Raw genomic sequence first — 17,160 nt, forward strand, 5'->3', positions numbered from 1 at the left:
TATACTAAGGTTTGGCAGGACCTTTGTAAAAATAAGCACTTGCTTCTAATGATTCTCTTTCCCGCTTGCTCTTTTGCACAAGGCATTTGTTTCTACCTTTTGTTACATTATAAGTAAGGATGATCGAACTTTTGAAAAGTTCGGTTCGACCAGAACACCCGAATTTTCCAAAAGTTAGGTTCGGATTTCAGAACCCCATTGAAATCAATGGGACACCATTTTGAAGCCCTAAAACCCAATACATGCCCCTAAAAAGTGCCTAGGGTTCTGGGTCATGCCCCAATAACTAATAATCACACAAAAAAAGTTCTTAAAAATTGTCATTTTTGATAAAAAAGCCAATTATTGAAAAAATTAAAAAAAAAAAAAAAAGAGAGATTTTTTGATTTTTAGTATCTGGGGGGGGGGGGTCTAAAAGGTGTGCATGTGAAGTTTCAGCTCTGTAGCATGTCCAGAACCATGAAAAAAAAAAAGATAATTTTTCAGTAGAACAGGGATGTGGGTCGGGACCCTCCTTTAACTTTAACACCTATATGATCTTTTTTTCTGGTTCTGGATATGCTACAGAGCTGAAACTTCACAGGTACACCTTTTAGACCCCCCCAGACACAAAATCATACAAAAAAAGTTCTTAAAAATTGTCATTTTTGATAAAAAAGGCAATTATTGAAAAATTAAAAAAAAAGAGAGATTTTTTGATTTTTACTTTGGATTTCGTATCTGGGGGGTCTAAAAGGTGTGCGTGTGAAGTTTCAGCTCTGTAGCATGTCCAGAACCATGAAAACTTTCTGACAGGGGGTTTGCTTCGCTCCTGTAACACCTTGCCGGTTTAATAGAAGGCATTTTTTTGGAATCTTTGCAGTCAGGAAAAACATCTCAACTTGTGTATAGTGGTACTGTGCACAAGTTCAGATGTTTTGCCTGCCTCCAAAACCCCCCAAAAAATGCCAGCAAAAACACACCTGGGCATTTTTTTTTTTGACGCTAGCATTTTTTAGGCATTTTTTTGGGTTCTTTTGAGGCAGGCAAAACATCTGAACATGTGTATAGGTGGTATATATACACATATATGTCTGAATATATACCCCTAGACATATATAGGTGTGATAGTAGCAGAAATATATTACTGTAAATGATTTCATTAGCGCAAGCATTTATTTCTGCTACTATCACACCTATATATGTCTAGGGGTATATATTCAGACATATATGTCTATATATACCCCCTATACACATGTTCAGATGTTTTGCCTGCCTCCAAAACCCCCCAAAAAATGCCAGCAAAAACACACCTGGGCATTTTTTTTTTGACGCTAGCGTTTTTTTGGCATTTTTTTGGGTTCTTTTGAGGCAGGCAAAACATCTGAACATGTGTATAGGGGGTATATATACACATATATGTCTGAATATATACCCCTAGACATATATAGGTGTGATAGTAGCAGAAATATATTACTGTAAATGATTTCATTAGCGCAAACATTTATTTCTGCTACTATCACACCTATATATGTCTAGGGGTATATATTCAGACATATATGTCTATATATACCCCCTATACACATGTTCAGATGTCATGTCTGACATCAAACATGTCCTCAAAAAAGCACTGGCAGTGGCAGCCCGTGCAGCATAAAAAATGCTTGGCTGGTGAGAAGCCATATGGGTGTGATGAAGCTATTCAGAGAAATGATCATTTCTCTATAGCGGTCACCCTGCTATGGCAGGGTTTTGTCACCCTGCCATAGCAGTCACTGCCAGTTAACCCTACACTACACTACGGTCCCCTTACACTTAACACTTTCCCTACAGAAACTCAATTTTTGAAGCTAACTTAAGTGTAAAGGAGCACTCTAACTACACTAGATATCCCTTTCCTCACACTAAAAATAGCTAAATGACACTTTTAAAGTAAAATTAAGGGCTCTTTCACACGGGCGGTCCGATCAGATCCGCCTGTCAGTTTTTTAGGCGGATCTGATCGGATCCTCCATGCAGCTCTATGGGGCAGCGGGTGTCAGCGGAGGTCACCTCCGCTGACACCCGCTGCCATCCGCATCCGATCCTGTGCTGAAATCTTGACGGATGGAAACCCTATTTTTCCATCCGTTCAGTAATCGGAGCGGAGCGGATCTGATGAGAGCGGACAAGCGGTCCGCTCTCCTCCGATCCCCCATAGAGTGCAGCGGGTGCTGAGACACCTCCCTCTCTGCTCTGCAAGCGGAGACTGAGCTGTCATCCGCCCGGCTCAGCGGGGATCGCAGATCGATCCCCGCTGAGCAACACGGATCCGCCTGCGGAGGCGGACCGTGTGAAAGAAGCCTAACAGAACTGCTTCCATTCTCTTCCATGTCCAGTATAACAATGCTAGGAATATGGCGGGGGCGATCTTATATACTGGGGGGCGTATTCACTAATGATTGGTCTAGGGACCCCCTAGTCACTCCAATCACATTCCTAGCATTCTCCTGCCCCCTCAATTAGCTTTTGCTAATGGTTCTGGTCCAATCACAGGCTTTTAAAGCCCATTTCCTGAAGCATTGCATTTTGAGCGGTTCTGGTTGCCGAATTCCGAACTTTTTGGGCAAAAAGTTCTAAATTCGGCCGAACCTCGAACACCCAATGTTCGGGTCGAACCGATGGTGGACCCGAACCGTTCGATCATCCCTAGTTATAAGGATCTTTTTTTGATTCTTCCAACACAGCAGACAATTTTGCCACTATATGAATAATGATAAAAATGGTCTCAGCATTGATACATTTTTGAAAGGTCGTGTTTCTTAGGGCTGTTTCACACGGATCAGTTTTTAATGCTCTTTTGGTGTGTAGAAAGCGGAACAAGAATGCACAACAAATTTATCTCTTTAGAGTGGTTGTAAAGGCTGCAGGTTTTTCATGAAGGAAAAAACCTCTATTTCGTTCATTGATGGACACAGCTCCTGATATTCTTAACCATTGGGTTATACTGCCCCCTACAGGAGTAGGACACTAGGCAGAAATAAAAGTCTGGCTACACCTATGGGCAGTCCCAGGGTGTATACTTCCTCTCTCTGTTATAGGTACTCAGTTTTGTTACAAGCAGTGTCAGAAGAATTACAACTCCATAGAGGGGTGGGTGCTGTGTCCGTCAATGAACATCAGAGAAATAGATTTTACGGTAAGTCGAAAATCCCATTTTCTCTTTCGTTAATTGATGGACACAGCTCCTGATATTCTTTACAATTGGGATGTCCCAAAGCGAAGGGTGGGAACAGCAAAAAATTCCCAAGGCTATATTCTTGTAGCTGGGTCATACAGTCCGGCTACAAGAATATCAGGAGCTGTGTCCTTCAGTAAACATCAAAGAAATGGATTTTACGGTAAGTAAAAAATCCCATTTTTGTGTGCTGTTCCCCCTAATAGTCCCCTCTCGATCCAGCCACGTGCATGAAAGCCTCAGCTGTCCCGGGTCTCTCTCTCTCTTCATTGTCTTCATTGGCTGAGACTCCAGCAGGAGCCATTGGCTCCCGCTGCTGTCAATCATAGCCAGTAGCCAATAAGGAGAGAGGGGGGGAGGGCTAAATCGTGCCTCATGGATGCATAGAGCAGGGCTCAGGAGTGAGCATGTACCAGTGCCCCCATAGCAAGTGGCTTGTTATTGGGGGACTGGTCAAGCTGGAGAAGCCAGGAGAGTGCCAGTGGGGGACCCCAGAAGAGGAGAATTGGGACCGCTGTGTGAAAAACCACTGCACAGAGCAGATAAGTATGACATGTTTGTAATTGTTTTTAATAAAAAAAGCCGAACCTTTAATACCTCTTGAAATCCTACAGAACTCTTCACACCAATGCACTGCGGGTGCGGTGCATTTTTGAAAGTCTTTCATGCTGCATTTTTAGTGCATGTTTACAAAGTGCACCAAGAATGCGCCTCCCCATTGAATTTTATTGAAAACGCATCAAAAATGCACAACTGTTGCGTTTATGGTGCGCTTTTGAGTCACATGTCCATTTTTCACAGGTGCATTATTGGAGTCAGGAACTAGAAAGTGCATCAAAAACACATATGTGTTTTTATCAAGGGAGCAGTGTAAAAGGACCCTTAAAGTAGATGTAAACTCAATCACTTAAATCTTATATGATTTACAACCTGTTATTGCCAACAGTAATTTTTAATGTTTCAAAATTTGCAGCTTTTTTTTTTAAATAATCCCTGGTGAACCTGCCATTAAGATCCTTTTTCAGGCACTTCCTGCTATAGGGGACAATATTCTGTCCCTGTCTCCTAATTGTCCTCTTGTTATGTCCCCCGGTCACATGCAAATCCAGTCAATACTGCAAGTGATTGTGCCAGTGCACATTGCACAGCCCACTGTTATCAGTATCAGGAAACTCACCCTAAGAAATGCAGTGCAGCCATTGCTGTAATGCATGCAGACAAGATATCTCTCCAGACGCTGCAGGAGAATTGCAACACAGTGTTACAAAAAAGAGGATGCTAAAAGGTAAAACCAACACGTTATTGACAAAAAAAGCCAATTGTTGATGACAGTGCTTTAGCAAATTAAATACCGTTTAATTTACTCTCTGTTCCAGGAGCTCCGCAGAAAGCCGTGTCTCACTATCTCCTAGCACTACAGCTGCGTCCAAACCATCACGTGGCCATGCTGAACCTTGGCCGCCTTTACCGATCTCTGAACCAAAATAGGGAGGCTGAGAAGTGGTACAAGAAGTAAGGCACCTTCTGAGTTTCATTGGGGGATCTTTAATTCAGACATATTGGTGTTAATTTACTAAAGGAATCTCCACTTAATACATTGTAGTAATAATAAACAGGAATATGCTTTTTCATGATTGGATAATAGAAATTAATCTTTACTGAATTTATTGTGTGAAGATTCTTGAATACCTTTAGTAAATTATCCTCATGGCGTTAGCTCAGCTGTTGTAGAATGGTTGTGATACGGGCATACATCAATATAAAAATAATATTGTGGACATAGGTAGATTCTTCTGGGCTGAGTGATTTTCTGGCTTCTATAATCTCCTGAAGGCTAAATTGATAACATTTCCCTGCCATAGTTCCTAGCTTTGGCCCACTTGGGTGCCAGTCGTTCCTCCCACCTTGGGGTGTACATGCCCACCCTAGAGTGTTCCCAGTCCCCCTGTCACTTTTTCCATAATTACTATTAAGTGATCCTCCTATGGTTAGGCAAATTCAAACGTGCAATTTGTTTCAGAGGCCATATTTCTGATACAAATCACCAACATTTAGTGTACTAGTAAAGGGATCATTTACAACATGGGTCACAATCCACTTCCCATTCAGGTGTTAGCTCCCAGCAATTTGAAAATAGGCAACACACCCTAAGGCTGGCCATACACTATACAATTTTCTTGTTCAACTTTCCTTTAGATTTACCAAAACCATGTAATATAGGGTCAAACCTAAACACTTTCAATTTGTATGCAGTCAGGCAGGCCCTTGCACTACATAGTTTAAGGTAAATCTAAAGGAAATTGAATAAGAAAATTGTATAGTGTATGGCCAGCCTTAGAACCGGTTCACACTACTCCGACTTGTCAGGTGACTTGGTCGCCTGACAAGTAGCGCTCCATGCTGTGCAATGGAACCATTCTAATCAGAGCGACTCAAGTCGCTCCGACTTAGAAAAAGGTTCCTGCACTACTTTTGGGCGAAGTCGGAGCAACTTGCATTGACTTCTATTATGAGAAGTCGTTTGCAAGCCGCGATGAAGTCATGCTGCATGGGCGACTTCAAAGTCAGGGCGACTTTGAGTCGCCACGGTGTGAACCGACTCTTAGGAGTGTTGTCACAATGTAAATGTTGTTATTTGAAATTTACCAAGTCCTAACTTCATTATAGCATGGCACTCTTAAAATGGAATGCTCCTTAATATACCGTACAGCAAGTATAAATGACACTCACCTATTCACTTAGGCTTTGTTTACTTTTGATTGGCGGGGGGGGGGTAAAAAAAACACTCAGTTAAGCCATGTTTTTAGCACCCCAGGTGCAAAGCAGTGGAGGGGGTGTACATATGCCGTAGCCATGATGTTTTGCTTCATGGCACAACAAAAATGATTCCTGCTGTTGTGTTTGGCGGCAGTACCGCCCACAGAACATGACTTGTTAAACTGAATGGGGGCCCCTTCAACTGCATGCAATGTACACAGTTGTGGTGCACTGGTGCAGGGTTTAGGGGGGTTAAGACAGGTGGTCAGGAGGCCATATAATGTCTCCTCACAACCTGTCAAATGCCCTCTGAAGAGGTCCTAATCATTCAGTAATGAGAAGACACTGAAAATGGGTGAAAGAGCCACTTCTTATTGCATGCAAAGAGTGAACCGAAAAGGGTATCAAAGTACTGTACCCCCTTACTTGACAGTCAGATTTCTAAACATCTGGTTGCTGTGGATTCTACCTATAGTCTTCAAGTCTGACTCACTCCTTACTGTCCATAAAATGAAATGAAAATATAGTATAGAAATTTGATCATCTATGCTCAAACCTGCAAAGTATTGATGTCACCTCTGATATAATTAACCGTAGTAATGTAATTTGTGTCATATTACTTATATTAAAAATAAAACAATTGTGAAGTTAAATGGCTTTTCCCTTCTGTGTCTTGACCAGGGCTTTACAGATATCTCGGGACATTGACGTCATCACCCCTCTCGGAGCCTTGTATTATAATACGGGGAAATATGACGAGGCCTTACGTCTGTATAAAGAGGCAGTGGGGTTGCACCCAGAGAATGTCCAGATTTGCCTGTCACTGGTAAGTGTATAGGATAACATCCTGAAGGGGTCCCTGAACTTATTTAAAGTGTGAACACAGAAGATGGAATGCTTTCTTACACGTCTACCTTATTTGATCCACTGGAGACTTGTTATTAATATTCAGAAGTGATTTTCTGTCTCTGTTGTATTTCTTTAAGCTAATCTGCCTATGTTTGCCTTCCCTGGTCCCTTTCCCACCTTCAGTAACATACTACTGACATTTTTTTCCATGACATTGTTTATTTCAAACCTAGTGATGTCTTCATTTGGTCTCTGTGCCTCTTTGCAATGCAGGCAGATCATGGCTGATAGGCAGGCTGGGTGATGAACTTAAACTAGAACTGAAGGCAAAACTGATTCTTTTCATTTTGGATAGAGTAATGGAGGGTTAAACCCCCTGTAAAGTTTGTTTTTGTCACCTGTGTCCCATTTAGGAGATTCCCCTTCACTTCCTGTCCCATAGCAAAACAGAAAGTGAGAGAAAATACCTCTATAGTAAGGGAATCCCTAATATCACCAGGGTCACCAAAACTAGTTTTCTCTGAAAATTTCTGCACTAATCCTGTTCTGGGGACAACCAAAAATTTGTGATTTTCTTTTGTTTTCACATTAAGGCTCCATTCACACCTGGGCGTTTTGAGTGTTTTTCAGCTCCAAAAACGCTAAAAAAAAAATGTTCCAAAACGCCCAACAAGTAAAACCCCATTAATTTAAATGGCCCCCGTTCACATCTGAGCGTTTTGCAAAACGCCTGTAGCTGAAAAAAGTACATGAGCTTCTTTTTGGGCTGATTACCAGCATTTTTGATAGATATCAATGCCCGCCTCCAAAAACGCCTGAAAAAAAACGCCTGAAAATCGCATAAAAATCGCAGTAAAACGATACGCTCAAGTGTGAATGCAGCCTCAGTGATAATGGTAAATATGACAAATAGAGAGGGTGAGTCTCCCTAACAAGGACACAGACAGCAATATACAATAGGTGTTCTAATCCCTCTCCACTCTATCTAAAACTAAAAAAAAAAAAAGGTTTTCCCTTTAGCTATACTTTACCTTCCTCTTCCTGAACAAATCACAGCACCCTGACTCAGTACTCCTCAGAAGGGCCTTCAGCCATGGCAGAAAAAGGAATTAGGCATATAACAAAATGCCTTTATAGGTGGATGTCAGTCTGGAAGAGTGGGTGTTCTTAGCCAGGCTGTATCTGCATGCAGACTGGCCTGGGCAACACCCATGTTAGATGTTCAACCTCCATAATTAAAACAACTGGAATCCAGTGAATGAAGGTTGTGGGCTAGGGATAGTTGGGATAGAGTGGAAAGAGCTGGATGATCTTGAACTGGACATCCTTCAGCCATGAAACTAGGTGGTCTCCATCTGATTTGCTGCAGCTTCCAATAGACAATGTGAGTAGCTCACAGTGTGCAGTGAAATCAGCTTCAGTTTCAATTTAATTACATGAGAGGTGCCTATACAATTGTGCAAGACTGGAGATAAGGCTTAAGTTCAGCTTTAAAGCGCTGCACAGTCCAGCCAAAAGCCCACAGGTAAAGAAGACATTATCGAATCTCGCCTAAGCCAAATAATCTTTTGACTACACTCATCATCCCCTTTTACCCCCTTTTCACCTTTAGTACTGCTACTAGGTTGGGTGGCCAGACTAAGAAAAATTAAAGGTTTTTTTGGCCATGCTTCTCCTTTGGGTCACAGGAATGCACTTAGTTCTGCACTCCTGTGACCCAGAATCAGCAGATAGTGGGCTAAAGTCAGCCGTCAGCTTGTGGGGCAGGTCAGGGTGACAGGGTTGTAATCACGTCCTCCATGTTTCCCTCCTCGTTGGGCACCAACCAAGGGTCAAATTGGAGTCCTACCCTGGGGTGGGTTATTCTGGGCTATGCTACGCACTTTGTTCAGGGTCACTGCCTTACACATTGGGTATCTTTATTTGAGCCACACTTATGACCCAGTGGATAACAAACATGAACAAACTCTGGTAACTCTCTTAATGCAATAAGCATCATCACGGTTACTTGGGCATTTAGGAGGGACACGCAGAGCCAATGCTCTCTCCACCTGTCCAACGTATCACTGGTACCTGTCCAACTTATCACCGGTACCTCACTTGACTCTCTCTATTCCGTACCTATGCACAGGATGAGGGCCTCGGTGGTGAAGATCTGCTACTGTTGCTATGGGAGATGGAACACCGCCAAAGCAATGCTTACAACCTCCCTCCCTGCAAGAGGCTGTCTCACCCGCCACATGTACACACTTATGACAGGCAGCTAGAGAAAACTTAGTTACCCTTGGAAACTACTGTGTCTTTACACTGTATTAACTATTGTACTGATGTCTTCATACCCCAGTGTGTTTTAGTGACCCGAGCTTTAGCTATATATGCCAGTTACTTACATTGCACCTCTTTAGTACCTTCAGGCCAGGCAAATTTTCAAAAGCTTTACTGAAGAATAAATTAACATGGTGACAGTCACAGATAACAGTTCAGAATAAAGTGCAGACATTTCCCTAACATCCTTAGTCCCTAACTTCGGGCTTGTGGCTGCCCCAGTATACCTACTTGGGGTAAGTCCATAACTGGAAGAGTCCATAGTGGGTTAAACTCTGATTTTGGCAATTCTTTGGTCCTCCAGGCTCTGATGACAGCATGGCAGCTTTACAAACCCCGCATTTCTGGGCCCCATCTAACCCCTTTATGCTCATGTCTTTTTAGTTGAGGCTTTCTCTCCTCCCGGGTGGGGACCCCTGTTTCTTTTTATATCACACGAAACCAGTGGGTTGGTCTCAGCAAAAACTCACCAAACAGAAAACCCGGGAACACAATTAACTCTTCAACTGGGCAGTGTAAATAAGCAGCCATAACTTCAACCTGCCTACAGGCTGACTCCACAGAACCACAGAGCTCTGCAGAGATCCCGGCAATAATGTCAGAATCCTCCCAGATGCCTGACCAGCAGTTAGCTCAGCTTCCCAGTGCACTGATGGGAGACTGAGCCAGACGCTCCCGCAACCTCCACAGCCACATGCTCCAGTAACAGCTGAAGGGGCAGGGAACAGAGCAGGTAATGACAGTCACAACTCTTTGCTTGGATCGGACCTGAGAACAAGTGATTAGTGTTTTTTGATCGCTTAGTTCTCAGTGTAGAGCCAGTGGGGAAGAGATGCAGCATCAGATCAACGTTACATCCACCTAGGTGAGTATGAATGTTTATTTTTTTTTCTTCGTTTTAAGAGATTCCACATTTTATCCTGCTCCCCTAGACATTGTCTACAAGTGCCTTTTGGTGAAAATTACCCCATTTCTGAACTTGTCTATTTTATACATAAATATTTTTTTTTCCAGTATTGCTACTGTTCATTTTTATTTTGCATGCTTTGCATTTTTTGATCCCTTGCATATTTTATACATATTTTTTTCTAGCGATGAATCTGTTTTTCTTCTCCTTCTCTGATGTTCACTTTGTCCTGCAGGCCCAAGTCCAGGCAGTGATGGGTCAGTCAAATGAGGCAGAGACTCTAACACATCGTATAGCAGCAGAAACCCCTGACTGTATGGAATGTTACCGTCTCTTGTCTGCCATCTACAGCAAGCAGGAGAAATACACCAAGGTACTCTATGTAACAATTAGTCCCATAGAATTGGTAAAAGCAATCAGAACAGCCAGTCAGTTCCCCAACCACACACAGAACCCACTATAAGCCTCAGGATTCCGTGAAACCAAGAGGCATATGGCTTCACTTTGCATTGACTTGCCATCAATCCCCATCATCCCGCTATTTAGTGGCCATTAGTGGTTTAGACATTAATGGCTGTGTTGAGATATTTTGAGGGAACAGCAAATTTACACTGTGTCATTTCTTCAGTGTTGTCACATGAAAAGATATAAAAAGATATAACAAAATATTTACAAAAATGTGAGGGGTGTACTCACTTTTGTGAGATACTGTAGATATACAATAACTGCACATACATGGTAATACCTATGGAGAGGAGGAGGTTCGAACAGACTTCCTTAGAGCTGGTTTAGGGAAATAACACCTTTACGACTAGGTTTTCAAAGCTGTCTGCTTCTTATTTCCCTTGACCTGTAGTGTCACCTATACACGAGGTTATCACCTAAAACAGCAGGTAGGGATTTATCTTTTATTTCTGTGAGTTAAAATCTCATGTCTTCCTGTTCTGCAGGCTCTAGAAATGATCGATCTTGCTCTGCAGATAAAGTCAGAAGACCCTAAAATAATATCCGATCTTCATTTTACAAAAGGCAACCAACTGCGAGAGCTTAATCAACTGGACAAAGCCTTCCAGGTAACTCTTGAATATAGTAGAAAACACCTGTAGTAATTCCCCAAGGTGGCGAGCGGTCGGTTCACTAGCTTGTAGTGTCCTTCTAGCACATGAGCAAACATGTAGATAAAAGAAAACCAGCAGCCCGATCTTCCGCAATAAATAAATGTATTAATCCAGGTGTGGTACATAATAATACAGGGCTTACATGTTTCGACATGTAGCCTTAATCATAGCCGTGGCTATGATTAAGGCTACATGCCGAAACGCATGAATCTTGTATTATTTTGTACCACACCGGGATTATTAAATGTATTGACTGTGGAAGATCGAGCTGCCAGCTTTATTTTATTCCAGGTATCTCTTGTATGATAATACACTATATAGATAAAGGTTTGTGAGCATCTGGCCATCACATCTACTATATATGAGCTTGTTAAGCATTCCTTTCAAACCCATGGACATTTATATTAAGTTGCTTCCTCCTTTGTGGTTATAACAGCCTCCACCCTTCTAGGAAAGCTCTACACAAGATTTTGGAATATGTCTTGTGGGATTTTGTGCCCATTCAACCAAAAATAAATTTGTGAGGTCAGATACTGATGTTGGATGACTTGGCTATCAATCAGCGTTCCTATTCATCCCAATTGTGTTAGGGAGGGTTGAGGTCAAGTCTGTTTGCAAGATAACTTGGGTTCCTCCACAACGAACTCGTCAAACCATGTCTTTGTGAAGCTGTCATTGTGTATAGGAAACAGAAAAGGACCCTCCATCAATGTTATTATAAGGATGGAAGAGCCCAATTGTTTTAAAATGTCGATATGCTGTAGCATTATCAGTACCCTTCACTAAACACATCTGAATCCATAATTTGGAGGGGTGTCCAGGGCTGCCGCTCCTTACAGCCCACCTGACAGGGCCCCCCTCGACCCCAAACCCTGACTACATGCTGTCACAGTGTGTGTGTGTGTGTGTGTGTGGGGGGGGGGGTGGAATCGGGGAAACTAGTGACAGGAGCATGTTACATATTCCACCCTAAAATCAGGTGAAACATGTAACATGTTCCAAAAGGTGAACTTATCCTTTAATAACCATTAATATTCTAAACTCTGTTTAATCTTCAATTAACTGATCACATGCTGCACATGTGATCAGTTATGCCATTGGATGGTTTGACAGTTTGGTTGAGAGCACAACCAATGTGACAGTTCGCATTCCCGGTAAACAATTTTTGAAACTGTTAAATTTATGGGTTTTCTTCCACTTTAAGTAGGAAGATGAATCATTGAACCCACGTTATGAGCTTAACTGCAACAAATTTTCTTAAAAAGTTCATGCCAACTCACAAAATAACATTGGCTGTCTTTTTTATGTAGCACTGACCCTGCAAGACCTGCTGAATTGTGTCTTGATGGGCTCCCCTGATCACCAACACGGTTACCTTTAGATAAAATCTCTGGATCCCTCCTTGCTCCTGATGGCTCATCACACAAATGAACAGTCTGGGGGTGTTGGTTTTTTGGTTGTTCATTTGTGATTGGGATAGGAGAAGGGAATAGCGGGATACTCCAACTGAACTATTCACATTGGTTGAGGACTTCTATCTTCAGGACTTTCTTAGCAATTAGGAACAGCCAGGCTGCTAATCCACACTGCCAAATGTGTAGATGGGGTTAAGTCTCTTGCTCTCTTTTACTCTCTGACAAGACGACTTACTGAATGGTAACTTATCTTCAGGACACTTTTACTAGCATCCCCTTTCCACTGACACCCATTCACTGACACTATCCTAAGAGCAGGGGTGGCCCCCCTCAGGTCAGGCCCCTTGACACGAGTTTCTGTACTAACTGTACTGTAGAGAAAGATCCTCCAGTGTCTCCCCTCTGTCAGCTCCTCTCGACCTCCGGGTTTAGTTCCTCGCTGCTACTCTTCAGGTCCTCAGCATGACCCCCTGAGACCGCATGACACTTCTACAGAGGAGGAGGCAGCAACCCCCTCCCTCCAAGACTCCGCTATCCAGACGAAAGACCTCAAGTGCATGTGCTCCTGGCTTTTATACAGTATCCCAGCATGCACCGAGACACTTTTCCTCTGCCAAATCACCAGAGCTGTATCAAAAGCCTGTGCACTTATTCGTCAGGTTTCCTCCCACTGTCCAATGTGCCTCCCTATTGGATCAGTGTGAAACGTAATGACGTGTTGGAAAGCAGTAAAAAAAAAAAAAAGGAGATCCAATTCTAATCTTTTTTTCTTTTTTTAGAGTTACAGCCTCGTAACTGATCTGAGTCCCAAGCAGGCCCAAGCCTGGATGAACATGGGAGGCATTAAACACATTCAGGTAATATGAGAGATTTGGGGATGTGATAGTGGAAGAACAGTAAAACCGAATTGGTGCAGTCGGTCTGAGCATTTACTTCCTTGTAGGGTCCATTTAATCCAGGCACATTCTGTATTGCTCCTTGTATGTACATAACAGTGTGTGTTTATGCGTGTTTTCAACTCAATGTATGCCTTAAATGTGTGTTTCTTTTTCAACTATTGAGGAACCCTTACCATTGGGTTATGCAGGAGACTTGGACACTGGCAAAACGAAAAACTGTGGGTCAGCTTAGAATACGGCTACCAGCATCAATTTTTTTTGCTAGCTTCCTTGGAGATGGAGGTCTTTTCCCCAGATCTGCTGTGTGGAGGCTAACCTGTTTTTACTAGCATATTTTTTCTTCACCAAGCTTATGGTCTCAAGGATCAGAGTTTGACCATTCCTGCCAAGGAGCACTCTGCTAGATCCAGGAGTGCTTCTTGAACTTTTTGGCATCAGGCACTGTGTCCCAGATTTGCAACACTGCCACCTGGTCCTCTACCAGGTTGGTGCTTCTGCTTCATCTGATGACAGCTCTAGACCTAAAGTGTTACAAAATCCAGGAGCCTGCATTCTCTATATCTGGTGTCCCACAGTACACAGAACATGGAAATTAAATTATTTTAGTAAATTTAAACTGCTAAATATCTTTTCTTATCAGCAATACATAACAGTCTTGTGACTTTTGTCAGCGTCTGGCCGAGCACAGGTTAAAGCTTGTAGGAGGAGCTTTCATTCTTCCCTGACTGTCCTATAAGGCTGCTTGACCCCTGCCTTTCTGTCTGGACAGTGCTGATTGGCCCTGTGCTGATCACATGCACCCTCCCACAAAAAAAAATCTATAGCAATACACACCAAACTGAGTATGTGCAGAGTGCCACCTAGGGCTCTGTTCTATCAGCAGATGGATTGGGGACAGTAAAAGAAGGGGAGGATCAGAGTACATTGTGGAGAATTAACCCCTTAGGATCCACAGTGAGTATACTAAGCATGCTTTACTGCATATACAGACTGATTTTAGTGTTGTGGGTTTAGTAGCACTTTATGTTCCGTCAGGTGACTCGTTGAGCCCCAGGCAGTCCCCAGTTCTCTGCTGTTTTTATTGGCCTTTTTAGTGTTTCTTTGCTGTGTTGCCTACCCCTCAATTAATTGCTTTTGAACGTCCCGAAGATTAAAGGATAAGTTCACCTTTTCAGAAAAAAACAATAAATGCACATTTTTTTGTAGGTAAAAAAAATTGCATTTATTATTTTCTGTTGCAGGAGCCGGTAAAGCAGATTGCTAATGCCATGCAGGTCTCCTGCAGACCTGTCAGTGTATCTGCTTTCTTGTACCTCGTATGAGGAAGCCGATACATGCTGGCAGGAAGAAGGAATAAACGACCACAGTGCTCACGGCCCCTTGGTAGTTCATTGAAAACTATAAGCTGACAGCCGCAAAGGTTGCCTGGACCTTGTAGTTTTCCATTCACAGAGTGATGCTGCCAGGTGGGCGGACCCTTGCATGGCCACATTAAAAAACTAATTTTGACAGCTAGCCGGTGGAGAAGAACCCTCGCTAGCTGGCACAACGTAGATCAGGGAGGTGCGGGGGCCACTGCATTCATAACATGTTACAAGTTAAACCCCGAATATGAGTGTAACATGTTATGAAAGGTAGTAACAAACAGGGTGCAGTGCCAATACTAACGATGTTCAGTCCAAAAAAGGAATGTCCATATGCAAATGTAACAGGAAAGACAATCCTCACACCAAATGCTGTGAATCCTGAAAGCACACATCACCACTCTGTCAGGAGAGAGAAAGTAATGACTCTCAAATTATAGAGTGGTCAAAACAAGTGTGTGAAAGCCCATAAACTCGATCTGCACCTGGACCAGATTTGAACTGTGTCACCTGAATGCCAACAATTGGTTCACCTCTTCTCCAAAGCTAGACTATTCCCAAATCAACAGGCAAACAGACCCACCTCAGATATCAAGAAGTGCTCACACAGTGTAGTAATTTTTAAGAAAGTGATTGGATAAAAGCAATGAGATGCACTCACATGTAAATGAATGGCAAAAAACGTGTAGAACAATAATCAAAGATGGGCGCGGCATAGCGTGCTTGCGTTGTGTCATTCACGTCTTACGCGTTTCGTCATCGATAGACGTCATCGGAGGTAGCAGTTGTTATGAAAGGTGAACTTATCCTTTAAGGACTTGCTGTGTCTCTCAATAGCCCAGGAAGAAAGTAGATAGGATTTTTGTGTTCATCATAAAAAAAAAAAAATGTTGAAGTTCATTGATGGATACTGGTCTCATCTCTCTGTGTTTATGATCATAAACACATCTTGGTAATGCTTTGCTACAAAATTGAGGCATACTGGCAATAGGAGAAGTTATCCTGGGCTGATCTACTGTTTTGTCTAGTGTCCAATTCTCATATAGGCAGCAATATAACCCGAAGGTGAAATACCTGTGTGCTTCACCCTTTTCTTAGTACAGTCTTCCTTTCTACATCTGCTCTCTTCTACTTACTTACATTAATGCTTTATTCTTTTACTCTCCTACCAATTACTACTGTTTCCTTGTTCTAGTAACATTAGTTGTGTGAACGTTAAAAAAGAAAATGCATACTTTTTAGTTTATTTTATACTTTACATTATTCATAATAAAATGCAATATAAAAACTATAAAATAATTACATTTTTTGAAGCTATCTCCAAAAGAATACCTTGTTTGTGCCAAATAAGATATTCTGTATGTATCACTAATGGCATAACTAATGGCAAGGTTATTACAAAATCACCAGTAGGTAAATTAAAATAACATTGCACAGGTGGTGGGATAGAAGACTCCTCCATGCTCATTTGTAATTGGTCTTTACACTCTCTCTTTGGTTGTTGCAGGGTGATTACACCACCGCCCGAACCTATTATGAGAAGGCTGCAGTTTTGGAACCCGAAAGCAAATTGCTAAAAGAGAATCTGGCAAAACTAGAGCGCTTGGAAAGCAAAATACATGGAGCAAAGGCAAAAGATTCAGATGGACAACAGGTAAAAAGAGAGAACTCTGAGAAAGAAGAGAAGACATTCAGCACAGGGGAGGGCAGGACGCATATAAGAACCGTTCAAGATAAAGAATTTAGTGGGACAAGACCACAGAAAATGAAAGAGAGGAGAACAACAGGACAGCTTTGATGGAGAAATTTAAGACATTCCTTTAGAGGAATAGATGGAAAAAGCTCTCAAAATTCAGATGATGCCACAAGCCAGGACACCGGCAATGATCCTACAAATGATCCTACAAAGATGGAAGACAGATGGAAAGCACAAGATGAACTGACAGTGACAGCATGAAGGGAAAACATCAGCTTTTTCTATCAGTTCTTTAATGTCTTCTTTTGGAGGAAGTCCAAGTAGGCGTATAGTTAATAAAACTGCCTAAACAGAAATGATCTTCAGTGATATCATCAAGATAAAGGCAGATGAAGTTACATGCACATCTTAACGTTTCTTGTAAAAGTTACATTAAAGGACCAAAATTAGTCAGATGAAGACATGGCCAGGAATGGTCAAGATTTGTGTCTTAATACCTATCCTTGTACTGACACATCACCCACCCCACCCTTCCACGGGCCCAGATGAAGAATAGAAGCCATTTTGAACTTTCGGCTGTGTAGTTGAAGCCTTGAGGATTCTGATCTTTAGTACAGGATGAGACTTTCCAAAA

General features: G+C 42.2%; 1 protein-coding gene across 1 annotated transcript in view; it reads left to right on the forward strand.

The window, feature by feature from the left end:
* Nucleotides 1–16,946, forward strand: part of TMTC1 (transmembrane O-mannosyltransferase targeting cadherins 1) — a 100,626-nt gene extending 83,680 nt beyond the window's left edge. Inside the window, exons 15-20 of the mRNA XM_082253149.1 lie at nt 4,573–4,708; nt 6,635–6,779; nt 10,270–10,407; nt 10,985–11,107; nt 13,347–13,424; nt 16,338–16,946. Coding sequence (XP_082109275.1) covers nt 4,573–4,708; nt 6,635–6,779; nt 10,270–10,407; nt 10,985–11,107; nt 13,347–13,424; nt 16,338–16,628 — 911 coding nt within the window. The 3' untranslated portion in view covers nt 16,629–16,946. The remainder of the gene's footprint in view (nt 1–4,572; nt 4,709–6,634; nt 6,780–10,269; nt 10,408–10,984; nt 11,108–13,346; nt 13,425–16,337) is intronic.
* The last annotated feature ends 214 nt before the right edge of the window (nt 16,947–17,160 follow it).

Source organism: Pelophylax lessonae (genome assembly GCF_965119305.1).
Source record: "Pelophylax lessonae genome assembly, chromosome: 4".
Lineage (NCBI taxonomy): Eukaryota > Metazoa > Chordata > Amphibia > Anura > Ranidae > Pelophylax > Pelophylax lessonae.